This window comes from Onychostoma macrolepis, chromosome 17, assembly GCF_012432095.1.
Source record: "Onychostoma macrolepis isolate SWU-2019 chromosome 17, ASM1243209v1, whole genome shotgun sequence".
Classification (NCBI taxonomy): domain Eukaryota; kingdom Metazoa; phylum Chordata; class Actinopteri; order Cypriniformes; family Cyprinidae; genus Onychostoma; species Onychostoma macrolepis.
In genome coordinates, this window is record NC_081171.1 from 12,634,187 (window position 1) to 12,660,088 (window position 25,902).

The window sequence follows — 25,902 nt, forward strand, 5'->3', positions numbered from 1 at the left end:
AAATCCGTACATAGCTTTTATTTAACATTATTTTTTATGAATTTGCATTTTGTGTATTTTTAATTGGTCTTTATTTATTTATTTTTTATTACAGATTTTAGAACAAAGAACATACAAGGGCAATAACATTTAAATTAACTCAAAACAAATTGGTCTTTATTTTATTACGTATTATCTGTATAATTGTATTGGTTACTGAATAAAAAGAGAAAAGGAGGCACTTTTACTTAAACATTTTGTTATTTGTTTTAGTTCACAATATCCCAAGGAACACAATATAGCCATTGTGTGCATGTGTGCCTCAATCCAAAAGAGGTGAACCAAATTCAATATTGTATATTTATTTGTTTGTCTTTATTGCTAAATAACGTAAGTGCAACAGTTTTGAACTGGCATCGTTTGGACAGACGTTTGTGAGCTGCGCTATGGTTCCAGTCCTGCAGGCGGCGCTGTAGCCGCTCTCAGACTCATGTAGACACACAGGAGCTCAGAGAGTGAATGAAAAAATAAACTCGTTGAAACCACACATGAATTGATCAGATATTTATGCACAAAGATGTACCGAGGTACGTCGAACCCGGACTATCACCGGCCACCGGTACCCCCGTCAGGGTTCGGACCCCCCGCAGCATCTTTTGGACCTCCGCCGTTCTGCCCTCCTTTTGGGGTTCCTCCAGGGCCTCGATACTGCGCTCCGCCGCCCGGTCCTCCTCCGGGACGCCCGTACGGAGCAGGGAATGAAAACTACAACAGAGAATCGTTTTACGAGGTGCGTGTTTTTCGGTCCAGTCATTAACCCAATCTGAATCTACTTGTCGCAGCATTGGCTACATCTACCTGGTGAAAATGCTAAATTGATATTTAATGTAGTATTAAATATATTGTATATTTCTAGTATCTTTGGATTCCGTGTAAGAAATGCATTTTCAGAGCAGTGTATGAGTATAGTTGAAAGGCAATGTCCTGCTTCATTTATAACAATGCATTTACAGTGGCACTCATTTGTTTGATGGATTAGTGGCCTGCAGATATTTCAATACTTTGTCATTTAACATCGTACTTTGTTTAAAAATGTAGGATTTAAAACTTGTTCTTTCTGGGTTTAAATGGCAGAAATCTCAGATTTTCATTGTGATCTCAGATTTTTGTACTGGATATTATTTGAGTCTTACATCTGATTATGAATATAGACATGCTGTTTGTCAGTGTGTAGTGATTATATCTGTTTTTCTTTCATTCCTTTCTTTCTTCTGCAGAACCGACCCTTCACCAGCCACACTGCTGACCAAAGTGGATCCACGCTGATCAGCTCTCTGCTTGCATCTTCAAATCAGCATCAGCTTGGTCACACCTCACAGAATTGGTCAACCCAAACTCTAGATGAGCAAAACCAAGAAGTCAGGTATGAAGAGCTAAAAGAACTATAGTTTAAAACGTAATTTATTCCTGTAATGCAAAGCTGAATTTTCAGCAGCCGTTCCTCCACTCTTCAGTGTGCACTTGATCCTCTAGAAATCATTCTAAGATGCTGATTTGATTCTCATGTAACATTTATTATTTTCAATATCGTGTGTATAAATATATATATATATATATATATATATATATATATATATATATGTGTGTGTGTGTGTGTGTATATATAAAACTGTTAACTCTAAATCCATTTCCACGTGTTTCAATAAAGGAAAAAGGCAGAAGAGTTTCTCCGTATCCTGGAGGCAAGTGACCGGATTGAGCTGCCAGGAGATAAAAATGACAATGGTGATCGCACAGCAGACAAGCATGCCAGCCGAACGCGAAGTCGGAGCAGAGGGAGGAGCCGTCCACGCAGTCGCAGCAGGAGCCGCGGAAGGAGCCAGGGTCGTAGTCGAGCTCGGAGTCGTGGAAAGAGTCGGGCTCGCAGCAAAACACGCAGCCGCAGTCGCAGTCGAGGTAAAAGCCGCACAAGGGCCAAAAGTCGTGCGAGGAGTCGAAGCCGCAGTCGCAGTCACGGGAAGAGCGGAACACACAATAAGAGTCAGTCACGCCTGAGCCCCAGTCAGACAAAACAGGCTTCTAGAGGAACCGCTGAAGGCAATCACAGCTCTAGCAGTGCCAGCAGCGGAATCAGCCTTGGCAGTAGTGCCATGCCTGATCTATTTCATGGACTAAAACAGATCCTACAGAACAAAGATCTAGACAAACACCTGCCTTTGGTCAAGAATGCCCTCCTTAGAAGCCAGGTGCGCAACACTATTCTGTCATGTTTTGAGTTTGACTTTCTATATTTTTCGGTTTGTGGGTCAATGACATGGCGTTTATTAAAGCTACACTAGGTAACTTTTTTTTCGAAAAATAAAACAGTAATTATTATTACTAATGAGACCGTTCAAAAATCCACCTTCCAAACCATTTTTACCCACTTTGATAAACCTGTAATAACATTAATATAATATAATAAAATATTTTTGGGCTGTCAGGATGATTTTGCAGGAAATTGCATACATGCGTCATTCCCACGTGCTTGTAATGTCATTTCCATACACAGAGAAATGTAGCTCATATATCATTTAAATGGAAAACCTTGGGGAATCACCAGTTGTGAAAACAAAAATTATACAAACACATAATGTAGCTTAAAAAAACACATTTCAATGTCATTCATACAGACTTAAATATGAGCATGGTTTTTAATTTAAAAAAGTAAATAAACTTTAGTTTACTAGTTTGACATAACATTTTATTAATGTCAAAAAACAGTGATATTTATGAATTCAAAATGCATAATTAAAAAAAAAAAGTTTTACTTTCAAAAATATATTTGAAAACATTTTTTTGTTAAGATGTGTTCAAGGTAAAAGATGATATTTTATTTTTTGACAATTTTGGAGGCAATAAATTTGAACTTTAAACCAACTTGAAAATACACTTGTATGAACTTAAACTCCCATAATTTTCTCTACAAATAATGTGCAATGTCTTCCCTTGTCTTCTAAACAGAATACTGATGACACAAGGGGAATGTTTCTATCAAATCAGTATGCAGTTAGAGGCTTCCAGAACATAGAACCTGAAGCCTCTGCTGAACTCTGTTATGGTTCCATGCTTCCTCACGAGAGGGCTGGCGGAGACAGCAGCAGCTTTTCCAATATCTTATCCTGGAACGCACCCAACCAGCAGCCTGAAACCAAGCCTGTGTTCCAGAGTGTTGAAGATGAAGAGAAATTCCTTTATGGAGAGGAAGAGGAGCGATCCAAACCTCAGGCTGTGACCGTTCCGTTGGCCCAGACGAGATCTGTGAGGTCTCCGGTTCATCATCTCAGTAAAGAACACCAGACTCACGGTCTCCAGGAACCCAAAGCACATTCCATGTCTGCCAGTGTGCCGCCCGCTGCTTCTGGGACGACGAAAGTCACTCCAGAAGAATGCGAGAAGGTGAGAACCCTCCTGAGGACCATCGGCCTGAATCCAGGCATGGCTGACATCTGTAAAATGGCTGCCAGACTAAAGGAAAAAAGGGAAGAACAAGGAACGCCTTCTTCGCTCCCGATGCTCAAACCAGCCCTGGAGGCACTGCAAGCACTGTCCAGAGGTCAGAACGAGCATCTTTTATGCTTTTTAGTTGTTCAGTATGCAAATATTATGATAACATCACCAGAGTTAGAGTTTTGAGTACTGAACATGCGATCCATATCAGAGGGAGGTTTCAAACTATTTTAAAAGTCTTTTCAAAGAAAGTAGGCCCATGTATAAAACAAAAACTTCGTTTGAATGGAATCTGTACTACATTTGGTTGGAAGTGAATTAATTGGTCTTTTAAGAGGCTGCATTGCATCAGCTGTTGTTTTGTCAGCTATTTGAGGAAATGATAAAAAGACCAAGAAGACTTAATAAGAACCTTGTGCTTGTAATGCATTCAACATTAGTGTCTGTGTCTGTTTTCAGCAACCAAAACCGATGACAGTAGGAGTAATCGTTCTGGAAGCAGCCATTCTAATCACGATTCCAAGCGCGAGGAGAAGGTATGAAGAGTCTGGAAACCTATCTTGCTACACTATCAGCTCAGTATTGTGTCATGCTCCCAAGAGTCTCACTGTGAACACCTTTGACCATTTTAGAAGACGAATGAGAAGGAGCGAGACAGACGAGAGAAACAGATTCAAAAGAAAAGGAAAGAGTACCTGGTGAAGGAACTGGAGGGTCTGCTGAAACAGGAAGGTATTAAATGAGCCCTTCAACTTGAACATCATATCTAAAGAAGTTACAAGATGCTATTAGCAATTTCAGCTGCCTTGCATTAAATTAATAAATGCCATATGAGAATATTTACATTTTATGAAATATACCAATTATAACAGTAATTATCATGATCCATATCTTTAAAATGTCACAGAATTCTTTTTTTAATGCTTTTATTACATGCACAACCATGTATTGATCATTTTTTCTTTTGGTTCAATTCCACTTTTTCTTATTATTATTATTATTATTATTATTATGTGTGTGTGTGTGTGTGTACAGGTTTATATATCCTGGTGGGGACTTAAACCTGGATACACACAGACTCATGGGGACTCGTGTCACAGTGGGGACCTAAATTAAGGTCCCCATGGGTACAAAAACTTAAAAATGAGGTTTACAGAATGAGTTTTTTTTTTTTTTGAGAAAGTAAAAATGTTTAAGAAAGTAAAAAAGTTTCCTGTAAGGGGGTAGGTTTAGGTGTAGGGCGATAGAAAATATGGTTTGTACAGTATAAAAACCATTACGCCTATATGGAGAGTCCCTACAAGGATAGCTGACTAGGCCGTGTGTGTGTGTAATTTTTATTTTTATTTATTTTTTTTTTTTCAATAAATGATTTTAACCTTATAGCCATATAACAATGTAGTTTTTATTTGTTCAATACAATTTTTTATTTCAGCCATTAGCCTTATGATTATATTGTTTTTATTTGGGGTCAATTAATAAATTAATTTAGTTTTCATTTACTTGAACCATGAACCCTATAATAATGTTTTTCAATACAACTATTTATTGATTTGAATTAAATCTTAATCATCATTGAACAATTAATTTTAAATGTATCTTTGCATATCTTGATTGTAGGTGAGGGCGATTTGATCCCGGTGATGGGTTTCTTCTGCCAGCGTTGTGAGGAGTTCTTCGGTGATCTGAAGAGCGCAGAGAGACATGTAGAAAGTCACGGCCGCAAGGACAGGAACAAGGTGATATTATAAATGCCATTTACTGCGGATCACTAACTCGAAATTACATTACGCTGCATCTGTAATTGTGGGAAAGAAACAAGCTTTCTCTCTTGTCTTTGCAGACAACTGGGTCACAGGAGCAGCACAGGGATGCTAAGAGACATGAAGACCAGCATCACACATCATCTCACAGACGAGAGAGCCCACACAGTAGGTTCTCAAGGGTCTACCAGGACCACCGGGAACGCAGTCCTGACAGAAAGCACACCAGAGACGAAAGAAGCCCTCATTCTACAGATATCAAACTCAAAAACGAGCCGGAGGGCAAAGACAGTAAAGATGAGAGTAAAGACAAATACAAAGAGAAAAAGGATAAAATTGATGACGACGATGATGCTGAATCAACAAAGAGCGAGAAAAAGAAAAAGAAGAAGGAGAAGAAAATGAAGAAAAAAGAAAAGAAAAAGAAAAAGGACAAGAAAAAAGCTGATAAGGATTCACCTTAGTGTTAAAGATCTTTCTTCTAAAAGCATCAGCTGTGCGTTTGAGCTACATTTCAGTCAGCAGTTATTAGTGAGTCTTCTCTGGTTGAAAGCCTCAGGATGCCTAGACATGATTGTTAATATGTTAATGCATCCTGTAGGTGACTCTCCAACCGCATACAGTGTAGTACAGGGACGCTTCACTTATGTAGAGACACTTTTAGCCTGTTACATTTAAATGCGAACAACCAGAGAAGATGTCAAACTGAAACTAAGGCCAGAACTTTCTATAAATGTGCAGACATTCTGGTTGTATATCCAGCCGAGCCTGAAGTTTGTCCCACTCGTCATTGTCCTATGAACAGTGTTCCACAAACCAAACACACTGCAACGTTCTAGCTCTGAAAAAATTGAAACATTCATACTTGGATTGAATTTGTGTGCAGGAATAAAAGGTTTTTGGATTAGAGGTTGGTGGTCAGTGTTTTCTATTTGCTTTACAACCCTCATGTTAATGCCTGGTTAACTGGACCTTTTTTGTGTTTATTATAGTTTCTTGTTGAATTGGCTTGATGTACAGTGTTCTATAAAAATAATTTTTTTGTAGCTTTAAGGCTGACTACATGCAAACAAAAATAAAAATGTAGATGCTATATCCATTTAAAATAGTTTTTCTTTTCTGAAAGAACAGACCAAATATTGATGACTCTCTACACCATCATCCTCTGTCTTATAAAGTGTTATCTAGAGTAAAACCTCCCCTTCATACCATTTACTAGTAACAGCAAATAGCAGCACACGGCTCTGACTTGAACTAAAGGCTAACTTTATAAAAGGAATAAAGAACCAAAACGCATTTGTCCATCACATCATCTTTCAGTGAAACTATCACACTTCTGACAAATAAGATCAACTTTAAACATGCCGTCTGGCCTATGGCAGAGACTAGTTCTCTTTAAGGAACAATTCACACAGTGTGAATCCACACAACTACAGTTCATCAGTTAACATCTTGTGAAGCAAAAAGCTTAGTTTGTAAGAAACAAATCCAAGATGTTTTAACTTCAAACTATTGCTTCCAGCTAAAATGAGTCAGTCTTCTATCCAGAATATTTAAAGTTAAAACAGTTTAACGATGGATTTGTTTCTTACAACCACCGCTTTTCCTTAACTAATGGACTTAATGATTAATAGATTATTTAGATGTTTTTATCAGCTGTTTTGACTCTCATTTTGATGGCACCCGTTCATTGCAGAAGATCCATTGGTGAGCCAGTGATGTAATCCAATCAATTCATTTTTGGGTAATTACAATATTCCTTTTAACTCTTTAAAAATGCTGTCATTTGTTAAAAGCAAAAGATGCTAGACATGAAAAGACATATTTCCAGTTTGAGGTTACACTGAAAAAGCAGTGAAATGCAAAAAAAATGCCTTGTGTGAAAAGATACTAATACTGTACAAAGCTAGCAAGAGAATTAACTTTTTTTCTTTAGCAGTATTTCATTATATTTAATGTTTAAAACAATGACTTTGGGGCACAGTGGACCATAAACCTCTCATCAAGCAGCAAATTTTAAAATACATTTTCCAATGATCTGCAAATGGCACTCTTCAAAGACATACTGACCCCATGTCTGGTTTGCACCTTCTAATAAACTTGTAAGCAACATTACATTTTACAAGATGTGTAAAAAAAAAAAAAACACAGGAAGACAGCAGGTCTCCAATACTGGGATTTTTCCACATCTACACTAGAGCCCTCACACCTGAAACATACATTAACAACTGTCACGTAAGAAAACTGTACAACAGTGAGGAAGATAAAAAGGAGGAAAAAGCAAGAGAAACCATCCTTAAATTAAAAAAAAAAAAAACAGACATTAAATAACAGGGGGAAAAAAACATCTGGAAATGTCAAGGTTCATTCATTTGGAGTGTAGTAGAAGGTGCAAAAGCTAAAAGCTGATCTCTTGATTGCCACTGGTTGGTTAGTGTGTGTACATGTGTTATATAAGTGTTCAACCCTTTTATTTAAAATGAATATAGCTGATTATAGCAAAGCATAAAATCTGGAGTGCTAATACCCAACAGCACCTGTTTATAGAAATTGTTATATGCTCTTGTATGAATTTAGGCTCTAGGTCTGTGTGTTTTTGGGACATACTGAGGATGGTCACAGAGTTCAATGACTTTATGCCTGCTGTCAGTGTTGAATGTGTTAGCAAACTGGAGAGAAACAGCTTAAACATTAACAACAGATTTGGTATGTGCTAATGAAAGGCTACTGCAGGTTTATTTTGTGTGTGTGTGTGTCTGTCTCTCTGTGTGTGTGTGTGTGTGTGTCTGTCTGTCTGTGTCTGTAACAGAGGGCCTACCGCTGGTTCACATCAACCAAAGGAGTGTTCAAATAATGTAGCACTGACCTCTGAATGTTTGTGTGTTTGTTTGTTTTTGTGTGTGTAAACGCTTTTGATTAGTTTGTTTTCTTATATTCACAACATTACAAAAGTAACATTGACAAAGTTGGCACATTATACGGTCACCTGACTCACATTTCTCTTATTCTCAGGCTCATTCTTACACAAACACGCATAAACACACTCGCGAGCGCAAGTGAAGAAATGTCCGTTCCACAGGACACAGGTTGATTAGGAGATTCTTCAAACAGGACAATCAGCACATCGGGGCTGAGCCTGAGCTGTCCCTCAGGCACACTGCAGAGGTCAAAGTACTGAGTGATGACCGCCATCACTTCCTCTGGGACAGAGTCAGCTGTTAGCTTCTTAAGGCAGGACTGTTGCTGCTGCTGCTGCTGCTTTTGTCAGTTTCTTTGATTCCATCTTTCATCAGAGCAGAAAAGACCTGCAGGAGGGGAAAAAAGAGAGGAAGTTTAGCCTGCTTTATGTCATTCATTTTTATCATATTAAATCTGATTTGGATAGTTTTTAACATGCCTTTATAATTTTATTTTATTGGTTTACCATTAACCAAATGATCATATAAATATGAATTACATTGCTTATACTCAAAACCAAAAGTGAAATAAACCATCTCAATATTTATATTTAATTAGAAATAAACTGTCTCACAGTTGTAAATGTGTGTATTTCTGACCTGGTTCCACCGGCGGTTGTTACTGATCATCTGTGTGTTTGCGATGCAGGAGAAGAGTGTGTGTGCAGGAGTGCTTTCAGGCAGCCGGGAAAGGAACTGTGCACTATGGATGAAATCCATCTGTAGCAGAACATCTTGGTAAAGCCTCAGAATTCCCAGTCCTGTCCGGAATAACGCTTCCTCTCCATCTCGGCAAAACACATCCCAAACACGACATGCCACGTCCAGCGGTAATGACTTGCTGTACAGAGTGAAGATCCTGAGAGCAGGACAGAAAAAGAGTCATAAGAGAGAAGTCTGCTTGAAGGTTCCATTAACAATTCATTTCACAGTTTTGTTTGAAAAGATATTCACACTTTTTAAATGAATTTTTAAATGAAATCTTTTTAGAGGCAGCATACATGTAATCCAGTGACTAGGGTTGGGTATCGTTTGGTTTTTTTTCCGATACTTTTAAAACGGTGCCGGTGCCTAAACGGTGCCTGAACCGATACTTGTTATATATATACAGGTATATGTATATATAAACACACTTTATTTATGCAATTCATGAAGCACCAGGAAATCCCCAATATGGACAAAGGCATTGCTATTGCTGTAACTGAGTAAACAGAAGATATAAACGTTTTGAATGATAAAACAAATAAATTAAACACTCGACTACAACAATATATAGTTTATCTGTGTTATTCAAGCCATCGCTGGTATTTTCATAATGATTAAGTATATTTATAATCCATTGCTAATTGATGCATTAGTAGACTATGGAACATATTTTCTGCCTCATTCTGTGACAAGAAGCTACATCAGATCACAAAAGGAAGCATTTAACTGCTGTGGACTAAAAAGGTTATAATGTACTCTTTTGTTGGACAACAGGTTTAAAAACGTGAATACAAGATAATTTTAGTTTTAGGCATTTTAATTTAAGCTAGGGCTGGGCGGTATATTGAGTTACCATGATATATCGATATATTCTTTATAAGCTTGATACGAGCGCAGCTGAAAAGATATCTAGGGAGGACACAGACTGAACTGCTGCGGAGAAAGTGCATTATACAATTTGTTCTAAACGTGACAAGCTTTATATGAAGGGCTTTAAAAAAAACTCGTAAGATATACTAGCCTATAGTTTATAGTTTCAGTTTAAAGCGGCTCTGACAGAAAGGTTGCGTGTGCCGCTGATAGAGACGTGCTGTTTAATGTGTTTGAGACGTGCTGTTTTCCCTTAATGCATACTTACATTTCACAGGTAATGTGAACTTACATATTCTCCATCTGTAAATGTTAGAAAGCCATGGAAATATTTCCATTTTGCTGTCAGAAGTGCGTTTTGCTTTGCGATTCTCCGCTAAACTTCACAGACTTCATTTAGAACGAGCGCCGCCGCGAGCACGCGCGCCAAACAGACGGAGCGCAATAACTCTGACTAAAATATACATTTTGCTGAAATATTTGTAGTTGGACAATAAATGTGATATATGCAGAATTTTAAACCTACAAGTAAGTGTATTTGTATGATAGCACTAACTGTAAAGTAATGGGGTAATCAAAACAGCCATTTCTACTCAGTCTGTGCTTTATTTTCATTTTTAGTTTAGTAAATTTAACTTCTGCTTTAAAAGCATTATTTTTGTTTTTAGATTGAAATGTTACAATGTTAGAATGTAATGTGATTTGAACCCTTTTTGCATATAATATATGCCTACATGCTTACATTCACTTTATTTGTTTAATCCAAATACAAAATACCGAGATATACCATATACAACACATCAGCCAAAAGATACCGAGATATGAATTTTTGCTCATATCGCCCAGCCCCAATTTAAGCATATTTAGCTTGGCTAGTTAATGGAACGCTACCTGCTGCCGTCAGAGTGAGTGTAATTTCTGCATTCACGCGCTCCTCGGATGCTCTCATTTCCCGAGTTGTGCTTTTAAGTAGGAATGTGAAAACAGCACACTTGCGTTACTACTACAAAGATTTGTTGGACTAGTATTATTTGAGCTTTCCGACGCGAGTTCACGTGCATTTTCTCAGTCGGGAAATTATTTTTCACGTGCGGTGCCGGTGATGATGCTTCTTACGTTCGTTTCGGAGAAACAAAGGAAAAATATTTTAATCGATCGCTCAGGCACCGAAATGAGGCACCGAAATCTCTGTTCTGATTCGGTTCTAGTACATACCGGTTACTTAGGTACCGGTGCCATATTGGTACCGGGTTTCGGTACCCAACCCTACCAGTGACTAGCCTTAACTACACTACAGTTCACTTTTTTTCCTTTGAAAGTAATGTATACTTTTAGCAAGCACACATATATTGATCAAAAGTGACAGTAAGGATTTTTTATGTCACAAAAGATTTTTTTGACATTTACATTTAGTCATTTAGAGGACAATAGAAGCAATCAAAACCAACAAAAGAGCAACAACATGCAAGTGCTATGACAAGTATCGGTTAGAATATAGAAAAAAGAAACAAGTAGATAGAATAGAAAATAGAAAGCTAGTGTTAGTTTTTCAAGAAAAGCTAGCAGTTAGAGAATAAATATGCAATTGATTGAGGGTCAAGTGTGTGTGAACTTTCTATTCACAAAGAATCCTAAAAAAAAAAAAATTATCACTTTTCCATAAAAACACTAAGCAGTAAACCTTTTTGATAAATTCAGAAGGATGAATATTAGAATTATTATCTAGCATATTAAAATGCTTTATAAAGAATCATGTGACACTGAAGAATGTTTTTAATATATATTATTGAAATAATATTATAATTTAATCAAATAAATATAGTCTTGGTGAGCATAAGAGACTTCTTCCAAAAGCATTTTTTTTTTTAATCATACCAACCCCAAACTTTTGAAACTTTTTGTAAAATACTACTGGCAAACACATATTGTGCATCCTTGTCTTTCTTATGAGAAATATGAATGAATTTCCCCTCACAGGAGAGAACATAAAAGCAGCCCTAGAGGGCGATAAAGAGCTACTGCAGGAAAACACTGCTTATGAATCTCTCCTCTCTGATTTCAAAACAAGGAAAAGAAACACAGAGAGGAGAGGAACAGCAGGAAGAGATTTTAAGAGCAGATTTACCAGTCTATGAGGTAAAAGTCAGGCGTCAAGCTGTTGTTTTGAAAGTGCTGGAATAGTTTGGGAAGGTTCTCCTCAAAAAACACCTCAAATGCTGCAAAATACTTCAGCATCTTGGGGGGAAAAAAAACAAAGTATCACTTCAGTACAGAGCACAACTCCAACTTAAACACAAACATGATCAAAAGCACAACACTGAGTGTGTAAGATAAAAGGAATGTTCGGCAGCAGATCACGACTTTTGGGAGTTCTTTTACTCTGAGTTTGTCTGGCAAATGAAATCTCTATAAGTGGGTCAGCAGATGGTTGGAATAAATGCTGACTGCAAACACAGACACAACGCTCTCTCTATTATGAGAGCAAATGTAGGTTTTGTAGCAGGTCTACTAAAATATATACGATGAAGAGAAAGTGCATGTGTGTACCAGGTCATGGTCCACTCTGAAGAAGGCCATCTGGCATGGTTTGTTAAGGAGGTTGGCAAAGGCAATGAAGGCATCGGCTTCCTCCAAATTCAGGATTAGAACAGCAGCAATAAAGGACATCCCCTGAACCTAAAACACGCCACGTACACGTCAAACTCTCAATGAAGAACATCCCTGAACTAACATGATCCAGGATGGTACTTACATAGCCTACATCAGGTCTGTAACAGGTGTACGCCCCCAACACACTGTGCAATATATCATGATATGGTCCACCCTGATGGAAAGAGAGAGAGGAACAAATTACTCATGATGGAAACAAAATTAAAACAGCCCCCCCCCAAAAAAGATTAATAACCACCTGTTCTTACCTTCTGGAATATGTAGAGAGAGGGGAAAGTTCTGGAAATATCCAGCTTGATTAAATCCAGACTCGACTCTCTGTCTGCCAGTGACACTCCACAATCTAATCAATTAAAACCAGATGAAATCATCAGTCATGCTACAGCTGGTTGACAGAGCTAAAAAAAAAAAAAAAAATTTATGGATTTGCTCTGAAATAGCTTTAAAGGATTTTTTTGTTGCTTTAGGCAAAAGCACCTGCTAAATGAATAAATGTAAGGGTAATAAATAAATGTTTTCTCCCAGCCAGAGAAACAAAATAGCCAATGTGGACTGTAATAAATATTTAGCTACATACACTACTGTGCAAAAGTTTGCAAATATCTTGTTCTCACCAAGCCTGCATTTAATTTGATCAAAAATGCAATAAAAACAGTAATATTGTGAAATATTTTTACAAATTAAAATGCCGTTTTTTATTTTCATATAGTTTAAAATGTATTTTATTCTTGCAATGGTCTTCAGTGTCACACAATCCTTCAGAAATCATTCTAGTATGCTTATATGTTGCCCCAAAACACTTATTATTATCCAAGTTGAAAACAGTTAAATAATATTTTGTGGAAGCATTTTTAAGTGATGATGCAAATGAATCATTGACAGGTTTTCTAAAGCACTGAACAGTTTAAAGAAATTCTCACCAGCTTTGCTACTAAAGATTAAATCAGAGTTATTAAAACTCTGTTACAAGAAAGGATGCAAAATGTTTTAATGGCTCTCAAAGAGCAAATTAAAATCTCTACAGTATTCACTTCGCTTACAGCAGAATTATCATGGATATGTTGTAAATATTCTTTGTATCTTCCAGTCTCATGTCAAAGTAGACCAGAAAAGTTCTTATCTGGTTTATTGTTTTCATGTGATGCAATTCAGGATGTTGTTAATGGAAACCATGTATTTGACACCATCATCACACACTGACAATGTAAACACTCTCTCCATCTGACTTGACTTTCACTTTCAAAGACAGAATTTAGTTACTTCATTCTTTGATGTAGTTTAGTTTGCAGACAGGGCAAAAAGAACAAACAGACCTTCATTTTCATTGACTGAACTCGTCTCACTGAAGCTCCTCCACTTCTCTTTGGCTCTGGACAGGAAGATCTCATACAGTTCTAAAACACACACATAATTGCTGTGACAAAAGCAACAGCTGCTTGCTTGTCAACACAGTTCATCTGGACACAATCTGTGTTTGTTTGTGTCAGACTGATGTTACACAGTGGCAGAGGGCCACAGATGATCAAGACTAACCAAATGTGAGGAGTGCAGCAGTTGCCATAGTTACCTGGGGTGATGTTAAGCTCATTCCCGATGGCGAGGCTCCAGACTTTCCCGCGGACGCTGGGCGGGACGCCCTGCCACCAAAGATCTCGTACACGCCGTGTATTACGCCTTTGTGATGGCAACAGAGCACATCATTACAAGACATTAAAAGACATCAATAAATCCACTTTTTGTGCATAGATAGATGGGACACTTACATGCTTTCCCAATTAGGCAGGACTTCCATGTTCCAGATCACCATGGCATTAGCAATGTTCTCCTCCTGCCGGTATCGCTCCTTCATTTGACGTTTTTTCTTCTGTGCCTCTTTCATCTCTAAGCAAAAGAAGAGAAATTGTGTGTGTGTGTGTGTGTGGATAGGCAGTCAGAGGGGCAGCTGTGAGCCGAAATACAGGGGCGTATGGCCAACAGATCAAGTGTCAAACATCATTATCATTGCAAATGCTCAAACGAGTATGTGCACAAAGACACACACATTACTCACCCCTTCTCTTGGCCCCTGCAACCATCTCACTGTATTCCTGCCGGTGTCTCAGAGATTCCTCTTCTGATTTAGCAGGCAGGTTCCTAAAAATACAAGAAGTCTTTGAACCTGCACAAACATATAAACCCTTCACCCAAATATACACTACTGTTAAAGTTTTTGGTCAGTGAGATAAGAAGTCTCTTATGCTCACCAAGGCTGCTTTTATTTAATCAAAAATACAGTAAAAAGTATTGGAGCAAATCTGCTTTAATGCCAATTAACTATGTAAAGGTTAATTCTTCTATTCCCTCATTTATCCCTATTAAAGGAATCTTTCATCTATTTGGGCATTACCATATATAAAAACATCCATAAGACTGCCATAGACAATTTTAATAGTATTCTAGTTACGGTCAAAAATGACGTTCAAAGATGGAAGAATCTTAAAGTCTCGCTTCAAGGAAGAATCTCCACAGTTGAGATGAATGTTACCTCGGTTTAGCTTTTTTTTCTCTATGCTACCACTTTCCCCCGCTCCGGGTTACTTTAAGGAGATCAACTCCATACTTTCTCAATTTATCTGGAATGATAAATGCCCCAGAATCAAACTTACCACAATACAACATCCTATACGTACAGGAGGACTGGCTGTAACAAATTTTGAATTGCATTATTGGTCATTCCAACTTAAGGCTCTTTATAATTGGGTTGATCCTCAATCGAAAGTTTCATGGAGAGTTATTGAAGCTGACAAGGTTAAACCAAATAGACTCCAAGATATTTTATTTACTGGCACAGGGAAAAAAGGTGATAATTATAAATTTGGTCCAGTTGTGGCTAATTCTATTAAAGTCTGGAAAACGGTTGAACGTCTAATAGGAAGACCCTTCAAATTTTGTAACAGTACACCTTTATGGCACAATTTTAATTTTGTGTGCGGAAATCGTCCATTTGTCCAACCCTCTTGGTCTTTTTTAGGTGTAAACACGTGTGGGGATATATATGATAACCAGGGCCTCTGTTCATTTTAGACATTAAGAACTAAATTTTGTTTATCAGCATCCGCATATTTTCTTTCTTCAATTACGTTCTGCTCTCAAAGCATATGGACTTCCTTGGGCATCTCCCATTTCCTCTCATCCTATGTGGGATTGCCCCAGCTAGGTAACTAGTTATAATATAGCTGGGGACTACTTTCAGGCACTGCGTAATATCACTGCGCCTGCTGCGGCCATGGTACGGCAGCAAAGTTCCTTGATTATTACGCCGGAATGAGAGTATAGTTCCTAGCCAAATCGGCCTAGAAAATCGCAACTTTTCATTTTCCGCCGGTCTTACTACACGATATAACTACAGAAGAGTCAAGTTTTAAATAAGACAAATATCGAAACTCTTTGGTCATTTTTGAACGCGATGCTACTGGTCTAATCGGATTCAATGATCTATGCTAAGCTATGCTAAAAGTGCTATCGCCAGACCCAGAGATTGGCTGAATGGATTCCAAAACGGTAAAACTCGACTTATTAACTCTGGGGGAGTTGGAGAATGAGCCTATTTCCAAAAAAAGTGGAGTGTTCCTTTAATGTATCTGACCTTTTTTCTTTAACATACTCGATTATATAAAGGAATGACTTTTTTTTTTGTTTTGTTTTGTTTTGGGGTTTTTTCCCCCTCCCTCTCTCTCTCTCCTTTTTGACTGGACTTTTAAAGTATTGATTATATGTCTGTTGTTTTGTTTGTTTTGAATGAATGTTATGTTATGATGTGTGTGAAAAATAAAAAAGTTGATAAAAAAAAATACAGTAAAAAGTGACATTGTAAAATAATATTAAAATGTGAAATATCTGAATTTTAAAATGCAATTTACTGCTGTAATGCTAAATGTCCATTACTCCTGGCTTCAGTGTTGCGTGATTTCTAATTATTATCAATGTTGAAAAGAGTTTAAAAAGAACAGCATTTATTTGAAACAGAAAAGTGTTTAATTTCTGTACCTCTGGCACTACTAAACAAAATTACACAAGTAATGATTTGTAATAATGAGTTTTATGAACAATTTCTGTCTGCCATTAGTAGGGCAAATCAATATCCCCGCTCCAAACTTGGAGCCAGTATTGCTGTATCATGCATTGAAGTATTTTTAACATAACATGAATTACTTCAGCTTCAACCTAATAGCAAAACCAAACCTGCTGCATGAAGCTAAAAGGGACAAACTCTGCTTTACACATTAGAAACTGACCATCTGTTATAAATAACAACTTTCTGCAACACTTTCAACATTTCAAAAAGGATTTGTCCACGTTTCCATTGGTACAACTTCAGTATGTCAGTTGTTTTGGGGTTTTAAATTTAGTCAGAGGAATGATATAAAGGCTAAAACAGACATAGTTCTTGAGGAAAGTGTACGGTCCTTCAGAGGACTGAATTCACTCTATGGATGAAGCTCTTTGTACTTTTCTTTGGACAGTGCCTTCAGAGAAGGGACATAATCACCATGCACACCGAGAGGGACACATTTAAGTCAATATTCGGAATAGAGATGTGGGCTTTTAAATTGTTAAATTATTACATTATTGTTTCTATTATTATTTTAAAAATTATTACATTTGGTTCCCCCAATCCTGAATATGTGCTACATCCTTGGTTTAGAATCATTTCCTCTCTGTTAGCATGTTATCTGGAATGCTATCTAACTACATTTCAGCTAGTTTCAATCCACAAGTTCCCAAGTTACAATCAGATGAAAAGCAATCTCACTCAGGGGTGAAATCTGTTTGGTTACACAATTATATAAAAAGCCAGTTTTTAATTATTAACAAATAAGCAATGCATAAACCGTTCTGGTACACATTATAAGAATTTTGAAACAATAAAAACCTGCTCTTCAGGTTTATATGCACACATTTGGTACGACAGTTTGTGTTTCACCAGCAGTGCCCTGGGAATTTGGGTAAATATTTGATTAAATGGAAGCTTGCGCAGCACTTGAGGAGCTGTATTTCCTGTTTCACACTTACGCAGGTCTGTCTTCCAGAATGAGAGCAGTGGTGGATAAAGGCTCAAACTCCAGATTCTTGCGTCTCGTTGGCAGAGGGTGAGGGGGTGGTCCTGTGGCAGGTCCCACCCTGGACTCATACTCCTTAAAAAAAAAAAAAAAAAAAGTAGTCATTATGAGATTACAGCAGATCTGTGTCTACAGTTTCTCAGCTGCCACATGTATCCGGAGGAGGAAGAATTCCGTCATGAGATTCCCACATGCTACGAGTGAAAGGCCCAAAGGCATAGGCCTTAATGCTAAACCCATATTACAACTGAAGCACAAACAGCATGACTCCAATACAAGGTCAATCAGAGAAATAACATTTACATTCACAGAGCAATTGCACAAACAGAGGTGAACTGTAGTTGCACTTTATATGTGAAGTATTACCGGCTTTATGTGGCCATGATGTTGAAAGGTTAAAGGATATAATAATTACACAGACAAGGTCAGTCTGTTAACTGAAAATGTTTTTATGTACTTTTGAAAAATGTAAAAATGAACAGCGTTCCTTTAAGGAGAGGAGGATCTGAAAAAAGCTTTAAGATTTGTAAGACACAAGCCTTCGTGTGTGAGTTTATCGGAGGTCTCTCTCTCACTGGAATACAGAGAGACACCTGCAGAGTGTGGAGGGTGAGTTGAGCACAAATCCAGAGCTGAAAACAACACAGGCTCAGTCATCACTTACTGAAGGGGAAGAGTAAAGACAGCTGCACGCACACACACACACACACACAAAGCCCACGCTTGCCCCACACACACACTTGTCTCTCCTGGCTGACACACAAAATGACGCAGAGTTTCCAGCAGTAATCTCAGTCCTTCTTTATTTCACTTACTCTGTCATTCTTGGTTTCTCTTCCTCCTCTTTCTCTTTTGCTTTCTTGCTCTCTCCCTAACCCTCTTGTGCAAATACTGCCTTCCCCTTGCTATCTTTTCTCTGCACAAATAGGGTATGAACTAGAGGTCGACCGATAGTGCATTTTACCGATACCGATAGCTAGGTTGTACCACACTGGCCGATACCGATTAATCAACCGATAGTTTTCAAAATGGATACTGAAAGAGAGCTAGTGCTTTACTATTTAAAAAAAAAAAAGCAGCAACAGTACTGAACCATACTTTGTAAATGACTAAAAATATTAATATTATTTACTATATTGATCATTAAAGTTATTTCATAGTTTGCTAATGTTAAAAGAAGAAACTTTAAAATTTAAAAATGTAGGCTATTAGTAGCTAATAGTGAATGTTGAAATGAAAACACTCTAACAAGGAACAATACTTCTACAGTTTTCATTAATGCTACGAATGGACTCTTATTGTTAAGTGTTACCATTTAATTTCAACAGTCATGCTTAAAGATGGCCATCTTTAAATAACTACACAAGGCCATAGCATTAAAATTACATGCATATGGATATTGTATGTGTATTCACACACTTTATTTGCTTCTATTTTTTAACACCTTGATAATTATCTAATCCAAAAAAAAAAAAAAAAAAAAGTTAGTCACACTAACAAAAAGTGAAAAAGCGCAAAAGCGCAGCGCTGCGTCCAGGAGAACTCAGAGGTATCACACACACACACACACACACACCAGACACTTTGCGTTCAAATCAAGTGGCAGTCTAAAACAATTTATTTAATCACCAAACGGACATAAGTTTGCTTCAAGAATGAACAATGTGGCATAAATGAGTTTGAAGTTCGGTGTTTAAAAAAAAGAAAAGAGCAAGCGGAAAGAGAACGCGCGATCTGTATTACAGCTCTCTATATGAAGCATACAGACTTTATTAGAGCCACAGAAAGACAAATGTTTTGCTGAAAAATGCACAATACATAATTTATAGCCTAGGGTGAAGTCATTATGTACATTCACAACGATTTGGGACAAATATAATGTAATTAAATAGAAAACTATGTGAACGGCGCTCTGTTCCGCGGCAGGCTTTTCTGTCGGCTGTATTTAAATGCGAGTCTGGAGTTTCCATTTAGCGCGCAGTGTCACGTGTCAAAATAAACAACACGTGCTGTCAGTAATTTCCGCCTCTAGAGACCGCTCTTGTACTGTATAATGCCAGCGGACCCTTCTCAGCCACTCCAGCAACGGTTGAAATTCTGAAAACTATCGGCATGGATTTTTGCCGATAACCGATAGTTGGGGCAATCAACTATCGGTGCCGATTAATCGGCAAAACCGATGAATCGGTCGACCTCTAGTATGAACTTCAGTGTTTCTAGTCATGGAAACAGCGGTGCTGTTTCTTGGGTTATACACACTTTAAACACGTTATAAACGCTCACCCAAATAGGAAAATTATGTAATATTTTATATAGATGTTTGTGTGTGTAATAAATATGTACAGGTTTGGGGTCAGTACAATTTTTTAAATAAAATAATTATACTTTTATTTAACTAGGATGCAATATAGTGATCGACAGTAAACTGACAGAAATGCTGTTCTTTTACACTTTCTATTCAACAGAAGAATTATGACAACCAATATATTACAGTTTCCACAAAACTATTAACCAGAAGCAAACCATTAGACTATACTAAGTAGAGGCAAAATATTAAACAATTTTTTTGAGTACCAAATTAGCATATTTGAATGATTTCTGAAGGATCCTTTGTCACTGGAAACTAGAGCTGCACGATTAATCGTTAAAAATCGCGATTTCGATTCAAACACCCACACGATCGCATTTTTAAATGACAACGATTCACCCGTGTCTTAAACCTTTGAAAAAATCATACAACGTTCAAATCGGCGTTCGCGCTGCCACTGACACAGAGAGCAGATATTTAACATGTTTGGGTAAGAAACAGCTTCACAAACAGTCTTTTCAACTGCACAGTATTATTTCTGTCTTATAGTCATTCATATTATCACAGAAATACTGGGATGAAAGTTTGCAGTTCATATATAAACATTAGCGTTTACATGCACCCTCAATGCGATGAGATTTTGGCAATATTGCGATTTAAACTTCTCATATAAACGCAATACTTCGATTTAAAATAATGCGATTAAGCTCATAATCGGAGCAAGCATAATCGTATTAACATAGGTGGCGTACACCGATTTTAATCGAAATGTACAGGCATGTAAACACCTTAATCGGAGTAGCCTATTGCCGCTCTGACCAAAGTGCGCTCATGACATGAATGACGCGACACCTGTAATAATACGCAGATTAGAAACGATGGCGGAGAAGAAAGCATCGCATTTCTCGGGAAAACACAACTCGCTGCCACCAGTCTCTGTTCCTTACCCTCATCCAGAAACGGCGAGCAGAACGCGACGGCAGCGTAACTGAATTGCTAATTTTGTTAGCAAACGAATTGCCGTCACATTTCTATGGCGCCAAAGCATGGAATACAACCATACAAAAGTGTGTTGCATTAGACTTAAATAAATTAAAACAGTAACACACCTGCTCTTTCTGAGTCCATCATTTGTGCTGTGCAGTGGGGTACGTGAGGCAGTAAAAAAAATAAAAATAAAAAAGTACAACTTGCGAATAATAAGAATAATGGAAATTGCATGTAAACGGGAGTGAAGAGCTTTGCTCTTGACATGCAAACATCATAATGCGATTAAGTCCTTACATTATTCGTGTGCATGTAAACGTAGTCATTGATGTCTACGGTAGCGATCAAAATAGAGTTAATCCCCTTTTGAAAGTAACTGGCACTTCAAATAATGTGTCGATTGCATTGTTTTGCCACCTAGTGACTGTTTGAAGAGATTTGTTGAAAAACGCTGATTAATCCATTAATAAATAAAACAAGAGAAGTATTTATGAGTGAGTCAATGAATCATTCATTCAAACCATTTTTTCTAAATTTTAATATAAAAAATTGGTGTATTTAATATATGTTGAAGATCATATATTTATTAACATGTTTAGTAATTCATTCAAATTAATTAAACCCTTTTAAATAGACTGCAGCAATAATATTTTGTCACACATTATTTTGTTTAGTTCAGAATCGTGAGAGAATCGTGATTTCAATTCGAGACAAAAAAAATCGTGATTCTCAATTTATCCAGAATCGTGCAGCTGTACTGGAAACTGGAGTAACAGCTGCTGAAATTTTACTATCATTTCACAACATAATTTATTTTACTCTACGTCTGTCAATTTAGGCACCACAACACCATAATGATCAGTAAAATAAGCAAGAATAATTAAAAATATCCAATACTGGGAGATTTTTTTTTTTTAAATACAGACTTTATGTTCCACAGAAAAGCAAATCAGAGATGTCTGAAACATTAGAATGAGTAAATGAAAACAGAATTCTCATTTTTGGAAATGCCATTCCTTTAAACCGCCTCTCTTACCTGTTGTATGGTATTAGAGTCTTTTGGAGGGTTGTCCCGCAGTGGAATTTTCCCAAACAGCTTCCATCCAGGAGTACTGTGGGATGCTGCTGCCCTCGACTCTTTGGGCTTCCAGGAAAACAAACTCCTTTGAAGACATAAGACAGACAGGAAGAGAGACCAAAAGAGTGACTATTCAAAAACATACGCTACATAATCTGATCATAAGAATAAAAGAGAGAGATTCTCAAACAGTTAATTAAGTCCTCGTAGCCTGTGACATAAAGAGGCCAAAATATGACAACCATTAAACTCATTGAGCTCAGACTATGACTATAGGGAATTAAGATCTTGGACAGCTCAGTAGAGTTAATGCACTTAATACAGGAGATTTTAAAGTGCTCGTGGTGATACAACAGCACCAGCATCCTGCAAATAAACCTTGAGTCACAGTCATCGGTGCCCTTTACACAAACACACAGATAATGAGCAGGCCCTGCTGTGGAGATGAGCTCATTAAATCTCTGAACATGCTTTCTGATGGGACAATCGATCTAATGACGTTTTAATTACATAATAAAGCCAGTGAGGCAGGTCAATACTGTCCTGAGAGAGACGGATAGGATGACAGACACAATAGTGAGGGAGACGGACAATGAGAAAGTGTGACAAAGGATGATATGGTATGGTACAGCAGGAAAGGAGAAGTTTGTTCTCGTTAAAAAAAAAAAAGAAAAAAGAAAAAAAAAGGGAACTGAAGATACGGAGTGAGCAGAAACAAGGTCTCAGCAGCAGAACACCATGAAGCCCAACTCATAAAAGCTGACATTAAAATTCCTCAGAGTGTGTGTGTGTGTGAGTGTGTTTTTCCATACTAAAGTCTATGAAGGTCTTTGTAGAGACCAAAGCTCCTGGGAAGAGGACTCCCTCTGAACCCTGGTATTGAATTACTGGTGCAATAAGGTGATTTCACTTCAAACATAACGGAAACAAGTCAGATATGCAGTCTGATGTCGTGCGGGTTTGGTTCTGATGCAAAATTGTGGCTTTGTGTAAGTCTGAGATGACAAAACGTTATTTAAAATTGGATTTGACTTTCATAAAGCAAAGCGGCTTCTCTTCATCAAACATCTGAAAACATAACACAAGGAGTGTGTTCAAAGTAAACCGCACACTTCAGACCTTCTGTGAAGCATGCCTATGAAAAAAGAAGCCACAAGTGAGTGGCAGTCAAAGCACCTGTTATTATTCATCATTCATTACCTGATCATGCGAGCAACAGTGTGACTTTTGCTCTAAAACAATAAAGCGCTTCCTCACAGATAACTCAACACTTTAAAAAAAAGCATATAGGCAATATTTGAAAATAAAATGCAATGCTGATTCAAGAAAAGGCTTTAAGGAATTAGTCGGAGATGTGGTGATTGTGTAAACCTGTGGGGTTCCATGTTCCAATATCCTGATCCAATTTTCTCTATCACATATACATTTGCCTGTCTTGCTCTGTAAGGATGCATCAATATTAAGTAGCCAATAATTTTCATGTTATAGCTGATAACATTATCAACAAATAAATAGGAGTTAATATTTTTATTCTGCATGGATCCATTAAATTGTTCAAAAGTGACAGTAAAAACTTGAATTATTACAAAAATAATGTAATAAGTAATAAAGTTTTTTCTTTCCTTTCTAAAAAATCCATCACGCAAAATGTTTCCACCAAAATATTAACATTAACTATTTTCAATATTGGTAATAAGAAACTATTTTCAACATTGATAGTAATAAATGTTTTTTGAGCATTAAATCAGAATATTAAAATAATTTCTGCAGGATCATGTAACACTGAAGACTGGCGTAATTGCTGTTGAAAATAACAGCAATAAGTTACATTTTAAAATATATATTAAAATAGAAAACCGTTATTTTAAATTGTAATAATATTATTGTTTTTACTGTATTTTTGGTCAAATAAATGCAGCCTTGGTGAACATAAGAGACTTTATCTGAACGACTGTAAGGTCAAAAAAGGTTTACTGCAACTCAAGAGACTTGCACTCATCTGCCTTTACCTGGTCAGGAACTCAGCAATGCCGTGTCTCTTAGTGCCAAGTGTCTGGTCAGATGAGGCATCAGTGTCAGCGGCGACCCTGTCTGGAGCACTCTGCCGCCGGCCGCCCTCGAATGCTTTCACAGAGCTCAGACATTCATCCACACCGCCCTCTGCTCCAAAATACCCATCATCCCCGGGGCTCAGAGGAGTGGCATCACAGCTGAGGGAGACTGTGTGACCGGGGTTAGTCCGGAGGTTCTGGGGCCTGAGCGGAGGAGGGCCCGTGTCGCTGAAATCCTCCTCCGGGCTCGGGTCTGTCTCTGTGTAATCGCTGGTGTTTTCTGCCAGGGGAGACAAGGACAGCTTGGCACTGAGGTCTGACAGGGTGTCTGTGGGATCCGGGTCACAGGGCCTGGCCTCCTCTGAGCTCTCAGCGCTGGCACGACTGATCCTTTCACATGACCTCCCCGTGGAGAGGACACCGTCGCTCTGATGAACAAAGACACGGCTTTCTGGAGCAGGAAGGCCACCCAAGGCTCCGAAGGGGACTTGAGACAGGGTGTCATAACTGTTCACAATCAACAACCCCCCGTTGCCCACTTTCACACCTCTGTCCAAAGCAGGCGCCTTCCTGTTGAATCTTTCTGCATAATCCAAACACCTTAAATTAGTCTGATCATGATCCATGTGCTCATGGGTAACATCTCCATTAGGCATCTTCATATCCGGCGACTTTTTACCCGTAAATGACACTGCAGACCTCAGCTGTGAATTTAAATAGCCTTTGTCGGGTTTATTCACGCTCTCGGCTTCGGAAGTCCCTGGGCCGGACCGGGTTCCCTCTCCATCCGGACACACCATATCCACCTCCAGCTTTCCGGGAAACCCGTTTAATACTCCAGCCCTGCACCCCACCACCGAGGAGAGAGACCGCAGTCCAGCACCGCCCGGATTCGCAAAACCCGAACTGTAAACAGAACCCTCCCGTGCGCTTTCGGTGTCTGAACCGCAAGCGCGTGCTTTGTACTCCTCCCGGTTGTCGTTGACATCGATGGACGGCGCAAGTCCCGGCTCATCAGCAGCATCCTCCACTCTTTCCATCTCACTGGAGGTGTCGGCGGTTCAGAAAGGCAGATGAAGCCCTGCTGCAGCGGCGGCGCCCCGGTTCGGCTGGGCTGTCTGCAAAACAAGCTCTCATCTTATGTACCCCGCCGATTCTACCAGTCCAGTACATTCATGACATCGCGCCTCCGAAGCCTGTAGCGTTGAGGATGGAAAGTAAAGCCACGGCTCGCTGCTGTTTATGCACATTTTGATCCACGTCCAGCGCAGTCGCTGATAGAGGCCATTTTGAATGTGGTGTCGGCGTGTCTCTTCCAAGCAAAAGGTTGGAAGTGGGATTTCCAGGAGTTAACGCGACATCCACCGGACAGTTGGAGCAACTGCAGGACACTGCATTTACAAAGCAGCACACAACGGCTGACTATTTTTGTGAACCTAAACTGGAGTCTTGTATTACCTAAGCTAACATAAAAAGCATAAACTCTTTTAAAAAATCTATTCCCGTTATTCGTCTTGCCATCTTCCATTATTTGTATTTCCATAACGTTTACATCAATCTGCAAAATAAATAAAAAACTAAAAGTTTTAAAATGATGAGAGTTAGAGTATCATCAGGTACCTTCTTGAGCCACGGCACAACATTCAGGTAAAATGGGCCAGCTGTTTAGTTAAAATGGGCCAATATAAAAGAGAACAACACAGGTAATTTCAGCTTAAATAATTTTATTTTTAACAGTAAATTGACATTATTGTCTTTAGTATGCCATAGCAACACCATACATGTATTTCATTAAATAGAAAGTTGAATGAATATGTAATTAAACAATGCAATTAAAAATGACCTGATCATGTTGTGTAGGTGTGTGTTGCTGTGCATTGGTGTCTTTTGTGTGCATGTATGTGTGTGTGCTTGTATTTTTTTTAAAGACTGTTAAGATTTTGTAC

At 38.2% G+C, this 25,902-nt stretch overlaps 2 protein-coding genes across 2 annotated transcripts; one reads left to right on the forward strand and one right to left on the reverse strand.

The window, feature by feature from the left end:
- The first annotated feature begins 415 nt into the window (after positions 1–415).
- On the forward strand, positions 416–6,140 carry si:ch211-195b21.5 (zinc finger protein 318). The gene is made up of 8 exons (XM_058749045.1): positions 416–769; positions 1,257–1,402; positions 1,688–2,225; positions 2,983–3,574; positions 3,928–4,004; positions 4,101–4,200; positions 5,089–5,207; positions 5,312–6,140. The coding sequence occupies exons 1-8, from the start codon at positions 557–559 to the stop codon at positions 5,693–5,695; spliced, it is 2,169 nt and encodes a 722-aa protein (XP_058605028.1). The 5' UTR covers positions 416–556; the 3' UTR covers positions 5,696–6,140.
- A 1,829-nt stretch (positions 6,141–7,969) lies between these two features.
- Positions 7,970–25,735, reverse strand: tbc1d12a (TBC1 domain family, member 12a). Its single transcript, XM_058749044.1, has 13 exons — positions 23,915–25,735; positions 21,864–21,990; positions 17,486–17,607; positions 14,484–14,566; positions 14,197–14,314; positions 14,001–14,107; positions 13,747–13,827; positions 12,682–12,776; positions 12,516–12,587; positions 12,311–12,439; positions 11,889–11,998; positions 8,789–9,047; positions 7,970–8,536 (listed from the first exon to the last, which is right to left on the reverse strand). The coding sequence occupies exons 1-13, from the start codon at positions 24,994–24,996 to the stop codon at positions 8,450–8,452; spliced, it is 2,472 nt and encodes an 823-aa protein (XP_058605027.1). The 5' UTR covers positions 24,997–25,735; the 3' UTR covers positions 7,970–8,449.
- Between the last annotated feature and the right edge of the window lie 167 nt (positions 25,736–25,902).

Coding starts and splice junctions, on each gene's coding strand:
- tbc1d12a (XM_058749044.1), bottom strand. CDS start 24,996: ATGGAAAGAGTGGAGGATGCTGCTGATGAGCCGGGACTTGCGCCGTCC. Junction 13,828..14,000: donor TGAGCTTAACATCACCCCAG/GTAACTATGGCA, acceptor TGTGTGTTTTAG/AACTGTATGAGATCTTCCTG. Junction 12,777..13,746: donor TTCAGTCAATGAAAATGAAG/GTCTGTTTGTTC, acceptor TTAATTGATTAG/ATTGTGGAGTGTCACTGGCA.
- si:ch211-195b21.5 (XM_058749045.1), top strand. CDS start 557: ATGTACCGAGGTACGTCGAACCCGGACTATCACCGGCCACCGGTACCC. Junction 4,005..4,100: donor ATTCCAAGCGCGAGGAGAAG/GTATGAAGAGTC, acceptor TGACCATTTTAG/AAGACGAATGAGAAGGAGCG. Junction 5,208..5,311: donor GCCGCAAGGACAGGAACAAG/GTGATATTATAA, acceptor TTGTCTTTGCAG/ACAACTGGGTCACAGGAGCA.